The 22009-nt window shown below is 43.7% G+C and overlaps 1 protein-coding gene across 1 annotated transcript in view; it reads right to left on the minus strand.

Moving 5' to 3' along the window:
• TMC2 (transmembrane channel like 2) overlaps positions 1 to 21194 on the minus strand; it is a 34039-nt gene extending 12845 nt beyond the window's left edge. Inside the window, exons 1-14 of the mRNA XM_086468537.1 lie at positions 21164 to 21194; positions 20331 to 20378; positions 17949 to 18282; positions 17067 to 17219; positions 14809 to 14899; positions 13807 to 13888; positions 13418 to 13524; positions 11276 to 11374; positions 7389 to 7531; positions 5763 to 5910; positions 5122 to 5310; positions 3457 to 3636; positions 2514 to 2666; positions 1042 to 1170 (exon numbers count right to left, since the gene is read on the minus strand). Coding sequence (XP_086324663.1) covers positions 1042 to 1170; positions 2514 to 2666; positions 3457 to 3636; positions 5122 to 5310; positions 5763 to 5910; positions 7389 to 7531; positions 11276 to 11374; positions 13418 to 13524; positions 13807 to 13888; positions 14809 to 14899; positions 17067 to 17219; positions 17949 to 18282; positions 20331 to 20378; positions 21164 to 21194 — 1887 coding nt within the window. The remainder of the gene's footprint in view (positions 1 to 1041; positions 1171 to 2513; positions 2667 to 3456; positions 3637 to 5121; positions 5311 to 5762; positions 5911 to 7388; positions 7532 to 11275; positions 11375 to 13417; positions 13525 to 13806; positions 13889 to 14808; positions 14900 to 17066; positions 17220 to 17948; positions 18283 to 20330; positions 20379 to 21163) is intronic.
• Between the last annotated feature and the right edge of the window lie 815 nt (positions 21195 to 22009).

Below are 22009 nucleotides of genomic sequence, written 5' to 3' on the forward strand. Positions count from 1 at the left end.
GCTGTTTGTACAACGCAGATCTTAAGAAGGAAGAAAACCCCTGTGGTATTTGTAAAGGTTGTTTCAAGGAAAGCATCTAAAAAAAAAAATAATCTAAGGTGCCTAACTAAGCGAGAGGACATGGCCAGAAGGAGGAAACTAGAAGCTTCAAGAAGATTGTGACCTGTGAGCTCACGCAATGGGAGCAATTTTGTGCTGTTAGGCTGCCAGGGGGTCCTCCAAGCTCTGAAATCCCTTGGCCACCCTGGGAAAAATTCTCTGCCTCCCCCAGAAGAAATATGAAGATCTCTGAGAGAAGCAAAATGCCTGTTGTGCCCCAACCGTCTTTGCTTGACCAGGTCCCTGTAGACATTTGCAAAACCCTCCTCTTTGGTCTTCTTCAGACCCCTCCTGGATTCCCCCCCTCCCAGTATGACAGCTAGGCAGCTGGTGCACTGCTGTAATTGTAATCTTGCAAGGTATTTCCATCTCTGTCTGAATCCATCTGTTTTTCTCACTTCTTATGTGAAACAATGGGCTTTTTTTTCCTTATTTTCTCCTGTACTTGTGCAGCTCCAGTACTGGCTGCTTTGGTAATGTAAACTTTATGTATACCAAAGAGTCCAGCGCTGTTGTGTGTTACACATACATGAGCGGGGAAGGAAATGCTCCTTGCCCCACTGCAGCGGAAGTAACACCAGCTTCCATCGATCAGAAGCACGCTACTGCCTGTGGGGTGGGCAACAAACAGGAAGGTCTGGGGCTTTGAGAAGAGGTATAGAAAGGCCCGAAGGTTTGGAGTTATAACAACTGAATGAACATCAGATTAATTTTTTTTTAACTCAACTTCATGTTTTAAAGTCCTGAGGTGGGGGAGAAAACCGCATTTTTGTAGTGTTCTTTCTGGGGTGGGACTGATTGATCCAGGGAAGTGATGCAGAGACTGCCTATGCCAATTAACAAGCAGGACCACTGGAAGCATTCAAAACCAATCTGTTTGTATCACTTGCCTAAATGGCCATAAATTACTTCTGTTTTCTCAGCTATAAGACGCTGACTTACAAATCCAGCCTCTAGGTCCCAGCACCAACAGTAATTCACAAATCTGACGAAGCAAGCTCGGATGAAATCTCCCACCAGGATGGTTATGTAGGTCACCAGGATATCAGACACGGTGAGCCTTACAAACTCCTGCGATTTAAAACAAGGAAAAAAACATTTAGCTCCTATAATTTCAGTAGTGCGTTTGGGACTGTAATTTTTATTAAGCCATTTGTCCTTATATGACAGTAACCATACTTTTCTGAAAAAGCATGCCATGAGCAAACTCTGTGTCTGTTTTCAAACACTTGTCAGTGCCTAAGCTTTACCTCTGTGCTTGGGAACCATGAGCTCTGTTACAGCATTAGCCCTTATAGTTGCTGCTGGCAATATTGACTGCGCTATATGTTGTGGCAGCACATAATACGGAAGCAGAATGTTAATGCTGAAATAATGCTGGTGCAAAACATACATACACTGAAGGTAATTTGGATATTGCATAGCTCTGCTATGGCTCAGCTCCGTAACCTTCGTGTGGACTCCTGAGGAAATTGCTCAGTTGTAGATAAGACCTGTGAGGAAGTGTAGAGAGGGGAGATGTGCAAGACAAGAATGGTAAAATTGCAGGCAGAAGTAAGATGTAGGATGGAGATAGCTGGTGTCCCGAGGATTCAAAAGGGAAAACACTTACAAGAAAAGGTTTAAAAGTCTGAGAGCAAAAAACAAGGATCTGGAGGATGACAGCTCAGCTGCACTTAGGATCAGCCTCTTCTGAGGAGTGACAATGGCTGGTTTTTCCCCACTTGACGAAAACCACTTGGCCTGTGAAGACACATTGTGCATACACAGTAATGCATAGCCTCATAGCTTGGTAAGCCCTAGCTACCTATATCAGCCACTAAATAATTGCTTTTACTTTTTAAGTTGTGCATAGTCTGGCTGCAGAATTTCTTGGTGCAAGGTGAAGGCTGCAGGGTGGGTTTGTGTGGTGAAACTCTGAGGAGTTGAAGGCCACCCTGCATGCATTCTGAGGGGGTTGTTTGGCCTAATCTGCTCTTGTCCCATGGTGTCGGAGGTTGGGAAGAGTCAAGAATTCCCTTGAGGCCTGTCCTCTGGTTGGGTGCTCCAAAGCCGCTCTGTAACATGAAGTGAGGCAATAAAGTGGAGAAGACAGGTTTGCTTCAAAGTTGCAGTTGTGATCTGAACAGAAACATGATGCAGGCATGGCTGAAGACTACCTGGCCTCTTGTGCTCTTCATGGCCAGTGCCACAGAACTGCGGGTGCCCTGGGTGCTTCCAGCTGGGGATTTCACCACTATGGCTTGAGAACCATGGCCAAGGACTTAAACTGCCTTAGTGCTGCTGTGTGAGGGTTGGGAAAGGATGTCATTTGCGAGGAAGACTTCAAGCCTGGAAGTGCTAACAACATCATCAACAACAAAAAACCCCACCCCAAATCAGCCTGGAGACTTACTACGTAACGAATTTCTTACAATGCCGACAGTTGTCTCCCAGCAGGGTCCCCTGGGTACGTCTGCGGGATCAAGGGGAGGCGGGGTGGCAGTGCTGCCGTTCCCTGCGGATGAGTTGTAGTGGCCAAGCAGTGTCCAGTGTGTGATGTTCTTCACCACATCCTCTTCAGCCAGCTGCAATGAAGAAACAAACAGCCAAAAATGTCAGGAAATAGGGGTTGCAGAGGATGTGTTTGGCAAAACCCAAGGTTCCCCCCTCCTCCCTGCAAATTACTGCCCAACATATAAGCATCTGCAGTGTTGGCAATAGCACAGAAACTCCTTCCCTTTTGCCAGGAGCAGGGGAGGAATAGCCCTTTCAGACCGAAAGCAGATCAGGGCACCATCTACCTGCACGTGGAAAAGCCAGACCGCCTTCAAGACTACTGTGCACAGAGGCAGCCTCCACCCAGTCCTTCTTCCTCACTTTCTCCATAATTTTTCAGGGCAAACTGCCTCAATTCCTCTAATTCTTCTCAGCTTAAAACAGAGTAATTTTTTCTGCGGCTCAGTTAGACGTTTATCCTTTCCAGCAGTTATCTGCCTGCAACATGCTACCAGGATAATGTTAAAGAGGGGAGGGCAGGGGAAGAGGATTATAAACTATATCCTCGAGGACTGTGTTAATAGAAATTGCAAATGTTGTCAGATGGAGAAAAAAGTCAAATTGCCCTAACATGCTACGATTATAGGAGACAATAACCACTCTCTTTTCAGGGCTATAAAGACAAGCTGGAGACTCTCTGGAAACCCCTCTGGTCAGTGAGTCTCCCCAGGGTGCTGCAGCTGATGCTTGAGAGGATTGGGGATGGGAGAAGTGCCTGCTTCAAAAGGGTAATCATCCCTGCTGGCTGCGGGGACAAGCTGTGCCCACCGTTGGCTCTGGAAAATTCTAGTGAACATGGCTTTTCAGCTCAGTTCTTACTTTTTCGTTGACATCATCCATCAAGGCCAACAAAAATGTGTAGAGGTTCCCAAGGAAGAGCGCAAAGATTCGCCCCAACTGCCATTTCAGCCCAATGCGGGGATGGTAATTTTCTAGTGCAGCAATGGTTTCAAACAGTGGAGGGCAAAACATGCCCAGCAAGGACATCACAATTTCCACCTGCCACATGAGGAAAATGAGATTACCACTAACAGTAATAGCAACTATCTTACTTTGAGCAGAGTGGGGGCTGCCAGCCACTGGTTGGACATTTCTGAAGGATTTATAAAGGGGAGGGAAGCCAAAGCGAGCTCAGCTTCTGGCTTTGCTTAGTGTGCAGGCAGCACAGCTTCAGACTTCAGGGCTGGGTTGCATAGCTTGCTCTTGCAGGAGCACTTTTGCTGTTATCTCAAAGGGATGAACTCTGAAGAATTTGTTCCCTGTCAGTCCAGACTCATGAATATTTAGGTTCCTCAAGTCCCTCGTAGTACTGCTTGCATCAGCTCCCAGGTTCTTATTTTAGTTTTGGAGGAAGCGCAAGACTTGGCTTGTGTGCATAAAGATAATTAGTCGATGCTAATGTTTATTTTCCATGTTCAGCACCTTTGCTTTTGCAATAGGCAATTACGGATTTGAGTGGAAGCACATCAAGGACTCAGTTTTGCAGCTCAGGAAATATGTCCTAGTGATATTTTTGTTCCTCTCTACAGCACAAGATGCTAAGTTGTACTGTGGTCAATGAGGTCATTGGCAAGTCAATGGCATGACTTGCAGGCTCTATCTTTTTTTACCGCCCTACAGTGCCTGTCAGCCCGCAGAGGATTGTGTCCATGCAGCTGCTGGCAGGCTCTGACCACAGGTCTTTTTTATGCTTTTCTTTCCAAGAGAGAGAACAGTACCTAGAACTGTGTATATGCAGATCTCAAGTTATCACCAGGAAAGTGTCAGACATTAAAGTTTTGTTTTATTAATTTTTTTTTAATAGGATTTTTTTCTGTGGGAAAAGTTCACTGAAATAAATCAAAGCATTTTGTGAGAAAGTGCTGTCTTGCTAATGTTTTCAGAGGGAATTATGAAAATGCATGGCTTTGATATATAAATACATGATAATGTACTATACATTGAAATTGAACTTTTCTATAGGTCAAAACAATTTTTTTTTGTTTTATGAAGAGCTTCCAGTTTTGAACTTCTCATTCCAAAATCCAACACAGAAAAATTTTGACAACCGAAATTTTTCTGCAGGTTCTAAAATCTTATTCTTGTAATTCAAGATGGATAATAAAGATCTGAGTCTGATCATGGACATTGCTAAAACCCAGAGAGCTTTCTAGTACAACAGAGTTTGTAAGCATTAATAGGAACTTGAGGTAGATTCTCTAGAAACTGGTCAGTGTTGTAAGTGCTGAAGACCCATTGACTTTTATTGTGATGTATTGCAAGAGTATTTTCCCCTCTCTGCAGGAGTTGTTAATTTGCCCTGGAAACTCTCAGTGAGACCAATGTGCTTCCTGGCTAAAACAAATACAAAGGTACTGAAGGGGATTTCTGGGCCCTGGCAGAGAATCTCTCCACCTTGGATGCTGTCCTCAAGCTGTGGCAATGTTTATGCTGATGTCCAGGGCAAATTATCACAGCAGAAAACGGGAAGCAAAGTTCTCTTACCTCATTCCTTTCATACCATCCAACATTTTGCATTTTGGAAAACGTCTGGGAGCGTTTCACCACAAAATAAATGAGGTAGCCACTCCCGCACAAGCAGCATATGATGAGGACATTGGCCAAAACCCGCAGGAACCTCCTCAGGTGGATATTCTCATCCTTGTTGCTTTCTTGCTCATCCACGATAGATTCCTGAAAAAAAAAAAAAAAGGTGTTCTCACAGAATTGGAGCAATTATCTCATAGCACCGAGTCTAAGGCAATAATAGATGGTTTTCCACCCTATGAAATGCAATCCGATGCTATTCTGGCTATATTGAACTTGGTAGTTTGTGTTAAGTTCAAACTAAGCTTCATACAGGCATCCTGGTTTGACTGAAAGACATCAAGTGGCAAACAGTTTCCCATGTCCCTGGGGAATGTGGTGGGGAATTGCACTCTGAAGTAAACCAAATTTTTTTCACATCCTAAAAAGGGGGTTAGGGTGACCCAGGGCACAGGAACTGGAGCTGCTGTGGTTCAGCGCAATATCCTGTTTGTACAGAGAGATGCTGTACAGGTACCCAGATTTCCCTCTGAACCTCTGCCATGGTATGTGCTGGGAGCATCCCCAGAAGCAGAGAGAGAAATGCTGGTTAGGGTTACCTTGAAGCTGGTAGTGATGGATGCAAATTTGTTGTCCGCGGTCTCTGGGTTGCCAATGAGGTAGTCCCAGCTGGTGAACATTTTCCAGCTGAAAATGAAGTTGTCATCGTCCCCGTCTGATGTGCTTTCATTGGCATTGCGTGCCATCCTGCGTAAGGACGTGTGCAGTGACAAGGTCAGACAGTTTTTCATAGGATCATCACATGTCCTTCAGCTTTGCAAAGCAGGGCCAGTGGCTTGGAATTGCTGATGGCTAAGGAAGGAGTGGGGTGACAGTTCTTGGGGTTTGGGTGCAACTTTCTGACACGTGCCATTGGACTTTAGGTTTAAGGAGGACTGAACTGTCAAATGGGGCATTCAGGGCTATGCAGGTCTTGTATGTAGGAAAAACCTGATTAAAGCAGATTAAAGATTGCTTCCACCAGCTAGAGCATGAAGAAAGTCTATTTACAATACTTCTGGGTCCTAGGGTACAATATATGATTGTAGTTACCTTTGGTTAGTTAAATTCAGTCAAAAACCACTGGTGCTGTGCAATACACCTACTGCAACACAAAGCTTTAGTGAGACTTCAGTAGCTGCACAATGCTGGAGCCAAAGAGCTTGCAGCAAGTCATGCAGGGAGAGAAAAAGGATTATTCTTGTTAATCAGCATAGGAGCAGATACGGCTTCTGCAGTTTCCTCTTTATTATTTGATCCCTGAAATCCTTCTGTAACTCCCACTAGAATTCCTAGCACCAGTCTCTCAAGGAAGGTGAGACAACAGATGCTGCAATTTCATGGCAAATGTACAGCAAATCCCCATGTCTCTCTCCAGCCAAAGGCTCAAGAGGCTCTTTCTACTGCACAGCAATAGGGCCTGTTTCAGCAGCAATACAAATCCACAGGCTTATCCTTTCTTGCAAAGGAGGGAAAACTTTGCATGTTGTGCTCTCCAGGCAGAAACAGGGAGGGTTATTTTTTTTTATTTTTGGCTTTGCAGAGACTGTCTCAGCAGCGAGAAGTGCCTCGGTTACATCCTCAGTGCCCTGGGGATGCTGCAGGGCCCTCAGCAGTGCTTGGGAACAGTGCACCAGGGACACAGAGGTTGGGGTCCTACTTTAACACCCTGCCAATTACTCTGGGGACACAGCAAAAGCAGTCTGGTAGCATTTGTCTCTTTTCTGTATCCCTCACACCGTCTGTGTGACTCACATTGGCTTTTAGGAATGATTTTTTTGCAATGAAAAGATGGGAAAAGGAGCCTTTGAAATTCACTGTAAGAAAAATCCTCCGTCATGTACAAAATCCACCTGATGGCCCTAGAGGTAGGGTTAAAGTGATCCAGAGAGGAGGAGGAGGAAGAAGAGGGCTGGAGAATGAGGTTAGGAGGATTCAAAATAATGCATGTGAGCACACAGCTGACGCAGGGGACTGCTTGGGTCCACCCAGCCCGCCAGAGCCAGGTGTAGTGGATGCTGAGGCTGAGTGCATGAACACAGCAGGCACGCAGCCCACTTTGCCCCACGCTCACCCAGCTGCCTGTCCAAGGCTGGACTGAGCCATGAGCTGTGCCCATGGAGGGGGACCCAGCTGCGAGACACATCTGGGTGGATTTTTCAGAGGTCAATGCCAGCCATACTTACGATCTTATAACAACCATCAGGCTGTAGCCGAATACACTGATCCCAACCATGAAATATGCCATTGGTAGCCTGTATTTTAACCAGCCAATCGTCCGCTGGTTGTTGTAGTATCCGTAAAAGAGTGCTGAGTATTTGATGTAGCCCTAGAGGAAAAGCAAAAGCAAATACTTGTGTAAGTTGTGCAGCTTTTCTTCTGTAGGAAAGAGGTTTCTGGTGAAAACTGAAGATTTAAAAAAAGGAAAATCAACTTAGAAAAGATTTTAGGGCCTCATTTTGAGCTGTTTGCTGCCCTGTCACCTTTGAGTGCCATCCTCCTAAAAGCTTATCCTCCTAAGAGAGCACAGAAGAGGAAGAGCACATCGGAGGATACTGGCTCAAAACTAGAATATAGTTTTTATCCATCACTGTTTCATCCCTCATAGAAAAACCTTTTTATGGCTCTTTGTGGCTGTAGCCCACCTGCTTCTCTAAGCCAGTATCAAACACTCAGATCTTGCAGAAATGGTGTAGCGAAGGGGTTTCTCACCATGATACAAAACTTTTTCTTTCAGCTAGGAGGCAGTTGATGCTCGCTACGCTGCAGATGTAGTTCCTTTTACTGGCTACCACCTGCAGAGCAAATATAACTAAAGACCAGATTCAAAGCATTACTTTCATTTGGAAAGCAGAGCTCAGACACAATATCAACCATGTTGTCTCAAGTAGATCTATTTTTTGTTGTACAAACTGTTGAGCATTCAATGAGTGTGCAGATCTCCTAATCTGCATGAGCAATCTCTCCCTGTTTTTCTGTCATATCTCATCCAAGTTGATATGTACCATTGCATATTGTACTTCTCTATTTTTAGCTTGTTGTCTTTCAGCTCATAAGTTAATTGTAGTTAATCAGTCTGGCTATGATAGCTGAGCAAGCTCCCCTCTGATCAAGTCTTTGGAAAGACTAAAATTGAGACACAATTTAAAGCTCTTATCAGAGGCTGTGTAATGGATCTTGTTTAGAGACATTGAACAATTTACATGGGAAGGGACCTCTGGAGGTCATCTGGTCAAGTCCCCTGCTCAAAGCAGAGCCAATTTCAAAATTAAGTGCTGTGGCTCAGGGCCATGTCCAGCTGAGCTTTGAAAATCTCCAAGGATGGAGATCCGACAACCTTTCTGGGCCTCTCTTCCACTGCTTGACCACCTTCATCTAATCAACTTGACTAAGCTCCCCCAAGTGCTAGGTTTTTCACTTCTAACCTAATACAAAACTTTGGTATCCCTGGATGCCACGTTTGCCCTGCAGAAAGCACAGTGCCACAGGTACCGGACAACTCTGCATGTGTTTCTGCCAGCACTGCTGAGCCACTTGGGGAAATGCAGCAAGCCCGCAGCTGGCATACCACAGCATGGTGGCCTGGGGCTCATAGCATGTTATGTATAACATGTGTTGGGGAGGTGTAATGAAAAAAGCCTCATAAAAAGTAATGTTCCTGGAGGGTGCTAGTGAAGTTTTTTTCTCAGGTTGTAATCCTAAACCTTTGTCTTTTAGATTCATCAAATGGTGGGGACTGAAAAATGGGTTGCTCTGCTCACATCATTCAGTGTGTTCTTTAAACTCCATTTGTGAGACATGGTGTCTGGTGTCTAAGTGATATTTATTCCTTTCTACTCCTCTAGAAATCCATTATGTGACCCACTTGCTGCCAAAGCATACATTTCCCTGGCTTCTGCCTGTCGAAATGTATTTTTCGGGATCATAGTATTGACTCTTCATTTTCTGCCTGCTCTGAAATATGTTTCCCCATTGCACCTCTCCTGTGGAGCACGTTGGAATAAGCATCTATTAATTTTCAAAGGGCAAGCCTCTGTGAAGGGCTTAATTTGACATTTTCTGGCTGCAAAGGGTATAGGTGTATATCGTTGCCCCATAGCTGGAGATTGCTTCTTAAGCTTGTGTGATTGCTCCCTGGTGTCAAGCAGCAAGGGAGTGGGTATGGGATGGGGACCTGTATGGCAGAGGAGTTCAGAGGATCATGCCCTTGGTGATAACAGGGGAATGTAGATGTATGTACTGAGCCACAGGCAGACGACTTGCCTTTCATGCAACGGTATAGTCTCATCCAACAGCAAATTTCGTTATTGATGTGCATATAGTTTACGCTCTCCCAGACAAATCAGCAGCTGCAGTTCAGCAACACTCCTGCAGGGCTTTTTTGGCTTGTTTGGGGTTTTTTTTTGGTTTTTTGTTTTTTTGTTTTTTTCTGGACGAATGAGTTTAAATGCTGCTTCTTGTATTTTTACAGCATGCTGCTCAAATGAGCTTTTCATTCAGTGCAGTGTTATTCAAAATGTTGCTAATTGACCTCTGAATCTTGGATTCTGGTAAGTGGGTGAAAGTGCTGGGAGAGCAAGAGCTGAAAGGGTCCTTAGCAGAAAATGGATGGTGAATGAAGGTCTGGTTGTGTCAGGTTCCTGGAAACACCAGGAATTTGAAGCCCTATTAATAAATTTATTTAAATAATGTGGCTTACATTAAAGTAGTTACTGTGGGGTTTGGTAGCTAAGGAAAATGTGGTGAGGTTTGTTACAGAAGGACTGGGTCCCCAGGCTTATAATATGTGGGCCAGTGCCAACAAGCATTTAAAACATAATTCCAGAAGCAGCAGCTTTGAAAGTCAGATCCCAAGGTATTGGCCGCAGCAGAATCTCTTCACCTTCCGCACACATCTTTCTCTTTTTTTGAGCTGTCCCCTAAAAACATTTAATCCCTTTGGCCTAAATCTTCAAAGGCAAAGAGTAACTGGGCTGTGTGTGTTAAAGTCAGGGTGATAGCCAAGTGCTCACAGGTGGCTGGGAACATGGGCTTTCCCTTTGGGTGCAAATCCTAAACTTTGGCTCCAGCTTCAGGCTCATACAAATATTTCAGGGGAACGGCAGGGATGTGGGGAGCGATCTCCTTCCCAAGGCTACAAGCAAGCGCAGTGGTATGGCAAGGTACTGCCTGCCTGCAAAGGGGGTCCGCAGCTTGAACTTGCCTTCTGGCTGCCTGGTTTGGAGCAGCTCTTGAGATTTGCCTGTGTGCTGGCTGCCTTTCTAGTTGGAAGTAAAACAGCTCTTGTGCGTACAGAATTCTACATCATGAATGTGAGAGTATGATATAAATATCTATAGATTGTTCTATGTAGATTTAAAATACAGCAGAAATTTATTTATTGGGGTTTTATTTATTTTTCTCTGAAAAAGGATCTTCTTTCTGCCTGAGTTCACAAGGCAACTCTGTGAACATGGTTTAAATGAGTTGTACCAAGCTCATCACTGGGCAGTTTACATAGTCACCTGCTTCTACTAATGCCCACATTAAAACCTAACTTTGGCTTCTTGTGCTTCATGAATAAAAATACTGAGTAGATAAAAGGACGTGGGTTTCCTGAATCTGCTTTAACTTCTTTCAGCATAGAACTGTATAACTCCACTGGCCTTAGAGGATTTTACTTTGTCCTGTTGTACCTCACTGACCCCAGACAGACACATTTTAGGTGGTGTTAGCCAGCTGTGTTGGGATGTGGTATGTCCCCTTTGGAATAAAAGTGCGTCTGCTTTGTTCATGCAGACCTGAGAAATAGATGTCTGTGTGTCTTTGTGTGCATACACACACATGTGACATACACCAGTCAGCACATTTGTATATGGAAGTGGTTCAAATCCATATTCAGGTGCCTGCGCGTGCACATGCAGTTTTGGCCAGAAATCTCTGGAGAACCAGAGATTTCGTGGCAGTAGGTGTCTTCATTTTCTGCAAGAAATAGGTGCATTTCTGGCTTGTCTTGGAACAAAGCACCACTAACTTCTGAAGGGGTTTAGGAGGTATTCAACTGATCTCTTATGATTAGCAGTCCTCTGCTTACCTCAAAATCCCAGAGAACTGAAAAATCCATAGCTGTTGCTTGTTCAGCTCGGGGTACAGTTTTCCTTGGCATGCTCCCATATGGCATTCCCATCAGGACCTGGTGAACATTAATAATAGTGATGCATGTATAATATAACACACTGTACAGTTTTTTGCAGTTATTCCCTTAACGAGTCCCTTTTGGTCTGCTTTTGATTGGTGTTCCTTTTTGTTGATTTTAATAGATATTTTCTTCCTTAATACCAGAGCAGCAGTTTAAAATACTTAGAATTGATTTCACCCAAATAACCAGACAACTTCCCTTTCACTGGTAACATTCATGGCACAGGAGGTATTTTGCCAAAGAACTATAACCCTCAACAAACAACTCCAGTTTAAATGTCTTTAGTTTACGCTTGAACTTCATGGGTCTAATGCAATAAAGGGATTAGCTTTATCTATTTATGCAGGACTCCTCCTTTGGGAGAAGTCAAGAGCGCTGGGTCGAGCTTGCAGTATATTTTGTATCATATAGTCTTGAATTGAAAAATGATCTCAAGGTGAGGTGAAGGGTAGTCAGGTATGGGCAAAAAACGTATGGCAAAAAACATATGACATAATGACGGAAAGAACAGTTTCCATGGTACAGCCTCTCCTGATGGCACCATGCAAAGCAGGTCTTGCAGCAAATCCAGCAGCTATTGAAGTCCAGACAGAGAATGTCAAAGGCTATGGAGAGTTAATAACATATTTCCAAGCAGACTCTGACTGCTGCCTATACCAAAATATCTCATTAGCATTCATAGCCTAGAAAGCCCCTATCATATAATCTATCACTTATTTTTAAGGGCTAATTAATTTCAAAATAATTTATGATTAAATGTTTATTGCCCAGCTACTCTCCATATTGTAACAGCTCAGTAGGCAACAAGTAACTATGCATACGTTAAAGACAAAAGCTGTTTAGTCTTCTGCCATATGCACAGCTCCTAACAAAATACATTTGTATTGTTCAGTGCTAATGGTTATGCCTCTTCGTCCTGGGAGGAAACAGAGCTTTTACTTTCAATAGTGTGAGCAAAGACATTAAGGAGAACAAAAGCACAGTCCTCAGGAGAGACTCTGTGCTGCATTTTTGCTCCATAAAAATCTGCATTGAACAGAACAGATGCCACTGTCTGCGGATTGCACAGCCTTTAAAGACTGCACTGAGTAATTTAGCCAGAGCTGTAATGGCTACATTGAATTTTTTTTCAATAAACAATAGTATAAAGTTGGCTATGAGATCCTTTTCCTTCTCCAAGAACAGTGAGAAATAGGAAAACTAAAAATAAAACTCTTCCTTGTGAATCATCTATATTAGAAGTACAGAAAAGTGATATTTCCCAAACAAATGTTTCTTGATCACTTTCAGAACACAGTCCATTTCTTATGGCTCTTGTGGACCTGAGCTTGTACCTAGGATTCATAGGTCATGTTTTTCACTTTAGTCAAAATGTAAAGCTAGCCTTAGATTAGATTTTGAGCTCCTGTTCTAGCTGCTGGCTGGGCAGGATCTTTGATAGCATTTTAGGTCTCCTGATTTCAGTCCAACGTTTGCTACTGTGTCAGTAACAGCCTTGTAAGTTGTTCTTTGTAAGTGATCGTCTGCGGGAGCTGCGTGAGGACACTGACACGATCAATGTGATCTAACAAGTGAACCTTTATTTCCGTGTTTCCAGTGCCATTTATAACCCTCGACCACACCCAATAAATACTGATTGGCTTCGTCGCAAATAACAGCCCATAGTCCACCCTGACTGGCCACATTACGAGTCATGTTCAAGTCACATTCACAGATGTTCACACCCATCTTCTTCAAGAATTAAAACTGCGTCATTAATGGCGGCTGTCTATTCTCCTGCACCTGTAAGATGTTCATGCCCCCTGCACCAGAAGTTGTTTATGCTTTCCACAGTTCCGATACGTCCCAGCTCAGATTCTCTGGAAAGGCTGGATTGTTCACATGTCCCTTATTTCATAAATGTCCTCCCACAATCGTCCTTATACATTTCATTTTTCTAAAGCACCTCGTGTTATAAGACACTTGCTTGTGCTATCAATCTCATGTATATGTTAAGCAACAGGCAAGATATCACTGAAAGGAGAATTAAGCATTTACCTCTGGAATTATAACCAGTCCAAATATTAACCCAAAAAGGACAAGATTTACTCCGTACATCCATCGCAGAAATATGAAGTAGGAAGCGACTGAGGAGCCAAAGTGACCTTAAACCAGAAGAAACTTCATGGTTAGGAGTTTAGGAGTGTTAAACTGCCCTCAGCAAGACCTGGCCCCCTTTAACCTCAGGTCTCCCCAGTGTGTTGCCCAAGACCGTCCAACAGTCCCCACCGCTGATGGAGACAGCAAAGCCTGGAGCCACCCGGAGTGCATGCTCCTTGGTTGGCACTAGTGCCCAGGGCAAGCGGAGACTGGGGAGCATTGTTTCGGTGAAGGCAAAGCTGTCTTACAAAATGCCTCACTGCCACTGCACAGCAATTTTCACTTACTCTCCACTTCTTTTATCTTCATCTCCCAAGGTATGCACTGGGTTTTAAAATTGTCAAAGTCTCTGTTAAATTTCACCCATTTCTGAAACAAGACAAGATCGCAGTGAGCAGAGGTGCAAAGAGAGACGTTGCTTTGTCTGCAGGGCTTTCTAATGTCAGGGGTTGGTAGTGTTGCTAGGAATGGGTGTGAAGTCCAAAGCAAGGACTTTTGGTTTAGTCTAGGCCTGATCTTTTGGACTATTTCAGAAATTTCCTTCCACCCCAAAGCCCCCCACCCCCAACAGTTCACATTCGTTATCTAAGTTTTAACCTTCCCAGGCTTTTGGAACGCTGCAGTTGCGCTATGAGTTTACCATATTATATAGGGGTGGAAAATTCAGACCTAGCTCTGGATTGAAAGAATTGATGCAGAACCAACTCTGTGTAAAACAAAATTTAATTTGATAAAATACTGAACTTGAATCCTTCCTCATTAGACCAGCAGCTAAACTCTCATTGATTTCATCACCTCAGGCCTGGCACCGTGTTTCACTTTTCAATATAATTTCCATGACAACGTGCAACTTGGCTACCGAATTCAGTCTTAAAACACGCTCATCGTTCTCCCTGTTATCTCCTCATTACCACGGAAGATGAAATTTTACAGGAGTCGATGGAGCAGTGCAAGAGTTTGGCATGGCCTCTCTCCCCTTTAGGGGTGCCTTGTCTCACAGATCAAGGGTTTTGAGATTGCAACCAGAAAGCCATGGTTTTCCCTGCTCCTGCAAACCCTTCCTTGCTTCAGGGAACGTCGCAATGAGATTCAAGTTGGGGGAAATTTCCCCCTATTCTTCCTATAATAGTCATAGAAGCTGGCTAGTTGTTTTTCAATGCAGGCAGGAAGTTTTATTCTGATTTCCTGGTGTCTCTTTTGTCAAATACAGATTTATAAACTCTACCAAAAACGTGCTGAATACATAACCGGGTACCCAAGCTTTTCCCTGACATCATTACAGTACTTACCTTTGCCATCATCATCTTATATGCGTACAATTTTTTTCCCTTCCCTTTTCCCAGAGCTCCTTCAAACTTTTCTACAAAAGCTTGTGCCTCCCTAATTGGAAAATAAACAAGTAGGTTATTGAAACAGCAAAGAGGTCTTTAGCTTTTCACCTCTGCCTGCACCAGTGGGAAAGCAGCTGCACTTGTGCAAAGGTGGGGGTTTGGTCTCTCTCTGCACCCTGTGCTGCCCCTGGGGTTCTGGCTGTTATCTGCTGGTGGTGTCGCTGTGCCATGTGGAGCTCACACACCCGCCTGGGGCTAGCTAACAGGTCCCCAAAGCACTCATGTTCACGCAGAGATGTGTCCCAAATCTTGTTCCACACATTTCTCTGGGTGTATACCAAAAGCCTGCCTGTTCCTGTTGCTCCAGTGCTCTCCCACCCTGGCATGCCTACAGTAACTTCTCTCTCCTCGTGCATTTGTCAAGAAGAAAGTAACATTGTCTAGTGACACAAACTCCAAGAGAATTTCCCTCCTGGATAAATATCAGAGATGTGCCATTAGCCCAACAGGATAATCTCAGCACCAGAGAAATAAGTGTCAGGAGTAAAATCAAGCTGCAAGTTGAAATCAGTTTTACAGTAGGATTTCTAAGGGAAATACAGAGAAAAGAACCTAGGTAGATGCTGTTAGAGCATGCTGAGTTTGTGAATAAAGTTATATCGTGTATTGGTGTTGCTAATATAGCATAAGAAGAGATTAAATTTCAGGAGCTGGGAGGTCCTTTGCAATCCTAAGCCTGTGGGAAAGATAGACTTCTGTTTAGTAGAAATAGTTGGCTAGTTCAGCCCGTAACCTTGGGAAAATCACCTGAGACTTTATTTGCAAACCTAAAGGAGATTTCTAAGTCTTGAACATATTGTTCTGCTCTCTTTGTGTTTCACATTCCTCATCTGTGCAGTGGGGCTAATCCTTTCTTGTCTCAGGGTTGACTTTGTGCAGCCAAAATAACTAATGAATGTACAGCACTCCGAGAGCCTTTCTGGAGACCCCTGCACAAGCAATGTAACAATTTTGTTTAGGTACCTTAGTGGGTGGTAATGATTTCCACGGTTCAGGGATAAGATGAAGGGATAGAGGTACATTATCAAATATGATCCTAAGCAGAATTTTAGCTAGGATCCTACACCAAAGGGAAAATATGTCAGAAATAATACTGCTTTGTTTTATTTTTTTGGGGGTTTTTTTTTTTTTTTTTCCTTGCAGAACTTTGGATTTTTAGGGTCATAAGATTTTATTTGTAATGAGCTTGGGCTTGTAGCATGCCTGTGAGATAGAAAAGCTGCTTTAATACAGTTTCCCTGTATAGATCTTTACTTAGATTTTTAGAAATAATTGGCAGTATTCAAGGCTCCTGGTTTTAATGGAAGTTGAAGCAGGTCTTGGCCTTCAGGGTGTAAAAGAGAGAAGCAGAGACACACAGTGACTGCTAGCCTTCACAGCCCGGTCACTGCAGCACTGAGCAGCTTCTTGGCAAACATGGAGGGGCGACATCTCCCCTCCCTGTGGGGCTGTGCATGCCTTGCAACCCTATTTCAAAAACTCTCCTGGTAGAAAGGTGTTTCAGAGGATTTTTAACCAGCAGAGCTGAGGTTGGAATCACTGTGTCAACATGGGAATGGTTTGTTATGAGCTGTTCCCTGTTGACCTATGGGTTTTGATTTCCCTGGTCTGCCCTGTCCCACTGCCCCCAGTTCTCTGCACTTAGGGATCTCTGCAGCTGCCCGAGTTCTTCCCACATTCAGTGTGGGTAGGGTGGCAGTATTATCTTGGCTCCATAAACCTCTGCAAATAATACAGCATTTTTTCCAAGCAGCCCCTTCTCAGGAGTGTGAAGTAACATGGCACTTTGCTGCTCTGATTTCTGTCTGACAATAGGCATGAATAAGCAAACCAGGGCACAGAGTTTACTTTAACAAGTAGCCTGACAGTAGTGAGTCATTTGGTTTTAAACACAAGGGTAGAATGACCTGGCCGTGGGTATCAGTTGAACAGATTTGCACCTTGTCCATTCTTTGGTTACAGAGGCTGAAAATCAAATTCCACGTTTAAACTCTGATCATTTAAACGCAGACAGGCTGGCCAGGCTCTGCCACTTGCTTCTTCTGAGATAGGCGTGTTACAGTAGCAGCAGTAAATATGCAATTTCTAGGAAAGGCAAAGTGCATCCAACAGTCAGCAAAGACCCCAGGGGTGTGTATTCCCAGTGTTATGGGTACCTGAGCACCGAGAGCTTCTTCACCATCCTCCAGGGCTTGTTCCTCATAGTGGAAATCAGTTTTTTCTTTTGCTCCACCTGCTCCATCAGCATCGCAAGCTCTTCCTCTGACAGTGACTCCTCGTCAGATGAGTTGGAAGAAGCAGAAGAAGTACTGGGAGAGACGTAAAATAAAGGGCACAAAATAGAAAAACTCACAAGAGTAAGAGAGAAGGTCTTGCTTGGGGTGGGCACAGTGCCACTGGCCCCTGGGGATCCCACTCTGATGTGGGCACAGTGCCTCACTGTCCCCTGGCTCGATGCTATGCCAGCGTGACCCCTTCAGACCACTTCCAGCCAGGATAATGAAGAGTTGATTGTGCCTCACCGTAACTCACACAACATTGCGCTTTGGACCACGCTTCAGCTACAGAAGCATTGCCTAGGGCTATAGCTGGCTCTGGAGAAATGTTTTTCACACCTTCAGAAGGAAATGGAAGATGTGGGGAGAAGCAGAAGGCTGGGACAAGCAAGATTTAAAAGAAGAAGAGACTTGAAACATGAGATCCATTTTAATCTGAATGCTTCTATAGACCAACCAAAAAAAATGTGCCCAGATCCGAATTGCTCAAGCTGTCTTGTTTAAGAGTGCCTTTCTACCCCGAGGTGTAGGCACTGGGACTCCACTATGTGCATGGGTTTGATCCTGGCTGAGAAAAAGTAACAGGAGACCAGTTTAGATATGTGGCATAACACTACTGTTTTCCACTGTTGTATCTCTTTTGGGAGAGCAGTAATTTATTCTCAGTCTATTGGTTTTGCAGTTCTGACCCATACACCACTGGCATGTTGATACTGCTGCCAGTCTGACACAAGGCACCATACTCAGGGATTGTTTAATCACCTGTTTTTCCTGTCTGTCTTCTGTTTGTTCTCCCCCTCCTTTCCTTTCTTGTTTGTTTTCTTTTCTGTATTTTCTGACTGCTTTTGATCTTTGGTAGGAGCCTTTTTGCCTCTCTCTCTCTGCTGGCTTCCTTCCTCTCCTGCCTTTTTTCCATCACTGTTTTCTCTTTGGTAGTTTTTTCTCCTAGAAGCTCTGTTGTGTTGGCTACAACTGTCTTCCTCTTTGCGCTCATCTTCTTCTTTGTCTTTCTCTTGCTTTTTCCTTTCAAGTCTGGTTGCTCTGCTGGTTTCCCTGAGGGGCTGTTTCTTAAGTGTCTTGTCTTTTACTTCATCTCCTGCAAGGGATAAAAACCAAGTACTTTGGGAAATCCATGCTGGCAAAATAAGTATTCACCACATAAGTGCAGGCAGCCAGGATGCCTGGTGCAAACCCTAGTGAAGTCAATGAGCAGATGCCCGCTGACCTTGGTGGCTTTGCATTAAGCCCTGTCCAAGAACCACATCCAACTCTTCCATTATGCAAATCCCATTTAAGACAGTATGGCTCATTTGAGCACATCAGTGACTTATATGTGACCATAAGAAAACTGGAAATTAGTTACAAATGCAAAAGGCCATCTATCAGAGAGCACAGGCAGATATCTTCATGACCTGTAAACACACCAGAGCAACAGAAACAGAAATTGCAACTGGTTATACAGTATATAGTTTGCTTCTTGGTACAATGTCCTTGGAAGATGTTTACTTTTCAAGGCTGGGGATGGAGGTTTTATAGAGAAATAGGTTTTATATTTCTCTCTGTCTATAGAGAGAAAAGGTACAGCTCAGGCAGCACCTGGTTTTGGTTCTCTGAGTTTTCTTTTATATAGGAAGGTATATATCCAGAGAAGAAAAAACTTGGATAGTCTCTGATGCACATTTCATTCTTATTGGCACTGCAAGCTAAAACCCTCTTTTGTCCAGAAGTCAGAAGTGCTTCTAGTTTGAAGGACTGAAATGGAGCATGATGTAATTGCAGAATATTATGGAAAGGGGAAAAAAACATTCAAAAAAAGCCAAGCCTTTTCATCCCATTTATCACCAAGTACATTAAAATCAATAGTAAGTTTTCCAGAGTCTTTTGGCTTCTAATTTTCCAAAATTTCTGGCTGATGAAAATATTCAAATGAACAAACAAACAAACAAATTTGTAATTTTGGCATTGATTTTTTTCTTCAGGTTTGGAGAAATTGTAATGGAGGAAGGAAATCATGCTGGAATGGGATCCAGAGTGAAAAATGAGCAGCTTAAAAGGCAAGGAAAATAGAAGCAAAAAGAATTTGAATATTTGCATTTTTGTTTTGGTGGAAAGTTAGAAATTAATAACAAGAAAATAGTTTTTGCTTGCTAGTGTTAAAAAATTAGGAGGTGGTGGTTGTCACACTTGTCACTCGGAATGAGAAGCAGCTTTCAACTAATTTCTCAGGAGCCATTAGGTAGGTTTCAGTTACTGTGTAATGGTCCATCTCAGCTGAATTTCAGTTAGTGATCTAGGTCAAAGGACCACCTACCCTCTTTGGGAAAATGTTCATTTTGGGCAGCCAACGATCACAGTATTCATTTGCAACCTACCAAACATTAGGTTAAATGTGGGGCATTTGTTTGTTACTTTTATCTTATTGCCTTGTTTACCTGTCTAGAAAAGGTGGGTATAATTTAAAAAAAAAATCCCAGTAGTTTGCTAATTACTTTCTCATATTTTATGGATCGTACAGACACTGTTGTGAAACATTTTTGCAGTGGCGTCTACATTCATATCACCTATCCAGTGCAGTTATGATCTTGCCTTTTAGTGATCTCTCTTTATTTAGTGTTACAGTCCTCCCACTTAGGTATTTCTCTTTATTTACTATACATACAGGGTTAAAACTGTTTTTAATCCTGTCACTTGGTTTTCTTGATTTTCCTCACAGCCATCAGACTCCCCCCAATCCATTTTCATTTTTATCTTCTCGTGGCCGTGATTAATGAAGATACCAGTGTGTTATGATATAAGCAAACTTTACAGGGATGGCAAAGCAGGACCTTGGTGTGGTGCAAAGCAGTCCCAGCCCTGCATAGGGTGGTGCTTTACTTCAGTGACTGGTTTAGTAGGGATGACTACCAAGGGATGTGGGCTCTGACAGCCTCCTGCTCTAAAAGCATGGATGAAAGCAGACATACTGCTTCAAAACGGTGGTTACATATCACTATTATAAGTCAAACCTCAAGGGAAAAATCTGCTTGCTTACAAATAGCTCATGAAATGGTTTCTGTTGTAAAGCAAGTCACAAGCTAGAGAGAAAATAAAAAGTATCACCTCTTGTATTTCAAACAAGACCGCATTTTTTAATCTCTACATTACCTTCACTCTCTGTGTCACTTTCGACTTGTCCATCAATTTCTATTCCGGCTGCAAGACAAGAAAAAAGAATAATTGCATTTGTTGCTGGGATTTACAGAAACGATGCTTTACACAGCTAGCCCTCAAGTGCCAGCTGAACTTGGCAGAATGTCCCTTATTGATTATACATTATATTTTTTTCCTACAGTGATGCTCTTAATATTTACTTTAGTTTGGCAGACCAACAAAAGTTCCCTGCATGAGCAAACTGAAATTGCACGATCTTTAAGAGATGCAAAATGGTGTGCTTGGGAAGTCCCGAGACACTTTGTCAAGTATTTGGAAGCATCTAAACTGAAATGATCTCATAGTGATACCAACCATCTTCCATGATGACCTGTAAAGCACATTTCTTTTTCTTCCCCATGACAGCCTCCCGTCTTTTGCACAGATACCGTAGCTGCTATGCTGTGCACGCACACCCCAGTCATATACAGGTTACTCCCTCTTCCAGTGCCCGTGTGATTGCCTCCTTGGCATTGCAGACAGACAGACACGTCCAGCTGTTGGTGACCTCCGGCTTGCAAGCCATGTGGGCAGAGGAGGGCAGGGAAGACCCGGGCTCTGCCTCAGCCCATCCAAATGCTTTCCCGCCTGCTCCCTTCTCCCTGTGAAAAAAAGCACCTGTTGGCATTATATTGCATTTCATTATTTAAACATGAAGGAAAGCCCTTTGGTGGATACTTGGTGCTATCATATGAAACACAGACACAAGTCACGTCTGGTTCTGACATAAGCATGTGGCTGGAGGCTTTGAAAGGATCAATTTTCTTAATGCCATATTCTTTACTGACCTGCGTCAATCTGTGTAACTCTGTTAGTCATTCTCCTGCACCTTATTAAACTTCTCAGTCGGTGCCTCTCAGGGCACAGCTGTGGGTCACCTTTTGTCCTCCATGTGTGTCCTTTGTAGGGGACTCAGGAGGTAATAGATGCAGCAAGGAGTCAGGAGTCAGGACACTGGGATCTCTCTTTCCTTTGCTCCTCTATTCTGTGTGACCTTTGTGTACTCATTGCACTTGCTGGTAAAATAGGATAGATTTTCCTTCTAGGTGCTCTGAGGCTTAATTAATTAATGTGAGACCCTCATCCGGAAGGTCCTTTAGTACCGCAAAGTATTGTATTGCATGCTTCAGTTTGCATCTTTCGATGGGCCAAAAATAGGTTTGTCTGAGTGATCTCTGGTGTAAAACCTGCTGCAACTGCCCCAGCTGTAGGTTCCTCGGAGAACTGGTGCATTCCCAGCACAGGGTTTCTCCTGCAGGCATGCAGACTGTGCAGGAACAGTTTCCCAAGAGGAAAGCTTACCCTCATGCCCCATCTCTGAAATCTGCTGCCGACCCCCGGCTCACGCAGGCAACCCTTGGGGGAGCTGGTGTAGTGACAGTACACAAAGACTTTTTTCCAAGCGTTGGCAGGGAGAATGTTAATTCCCCTCTTCTCTCCCAAAAGAGAGGAATGTTGTGGTGATCAGTCTGGGGCTGCTGCCACCAGTGACTCTTGCAGATGACTCCTGTTCTGGGTCAGGTGCAGCACCCGAGGAGGTGCCAGTCTGAACAGGAGACTCTGCTGCTTTTTGCCTGCTGAATTTTGGTCTAAAGGCACCTTTCAAATATTTTAGGTCCAATCCCACAGATTGT

The sequence above is a fragment of the Leptosomus discolor genome, chromosome 7, assembly GCF_034619465.1.
Source record: "Leptosomus discolor isolate bLepDis1 chromosome 7, bLepDis1.hap2, whole genome shotgun sequence".
Taxonomy (NCBI): domain Eukaryota; kingdom Metazoa; phylum Chordata; class Aves; order Leptosomiformes; family Leptosomidae; genus Leptosomus; species Leptosomus discolor.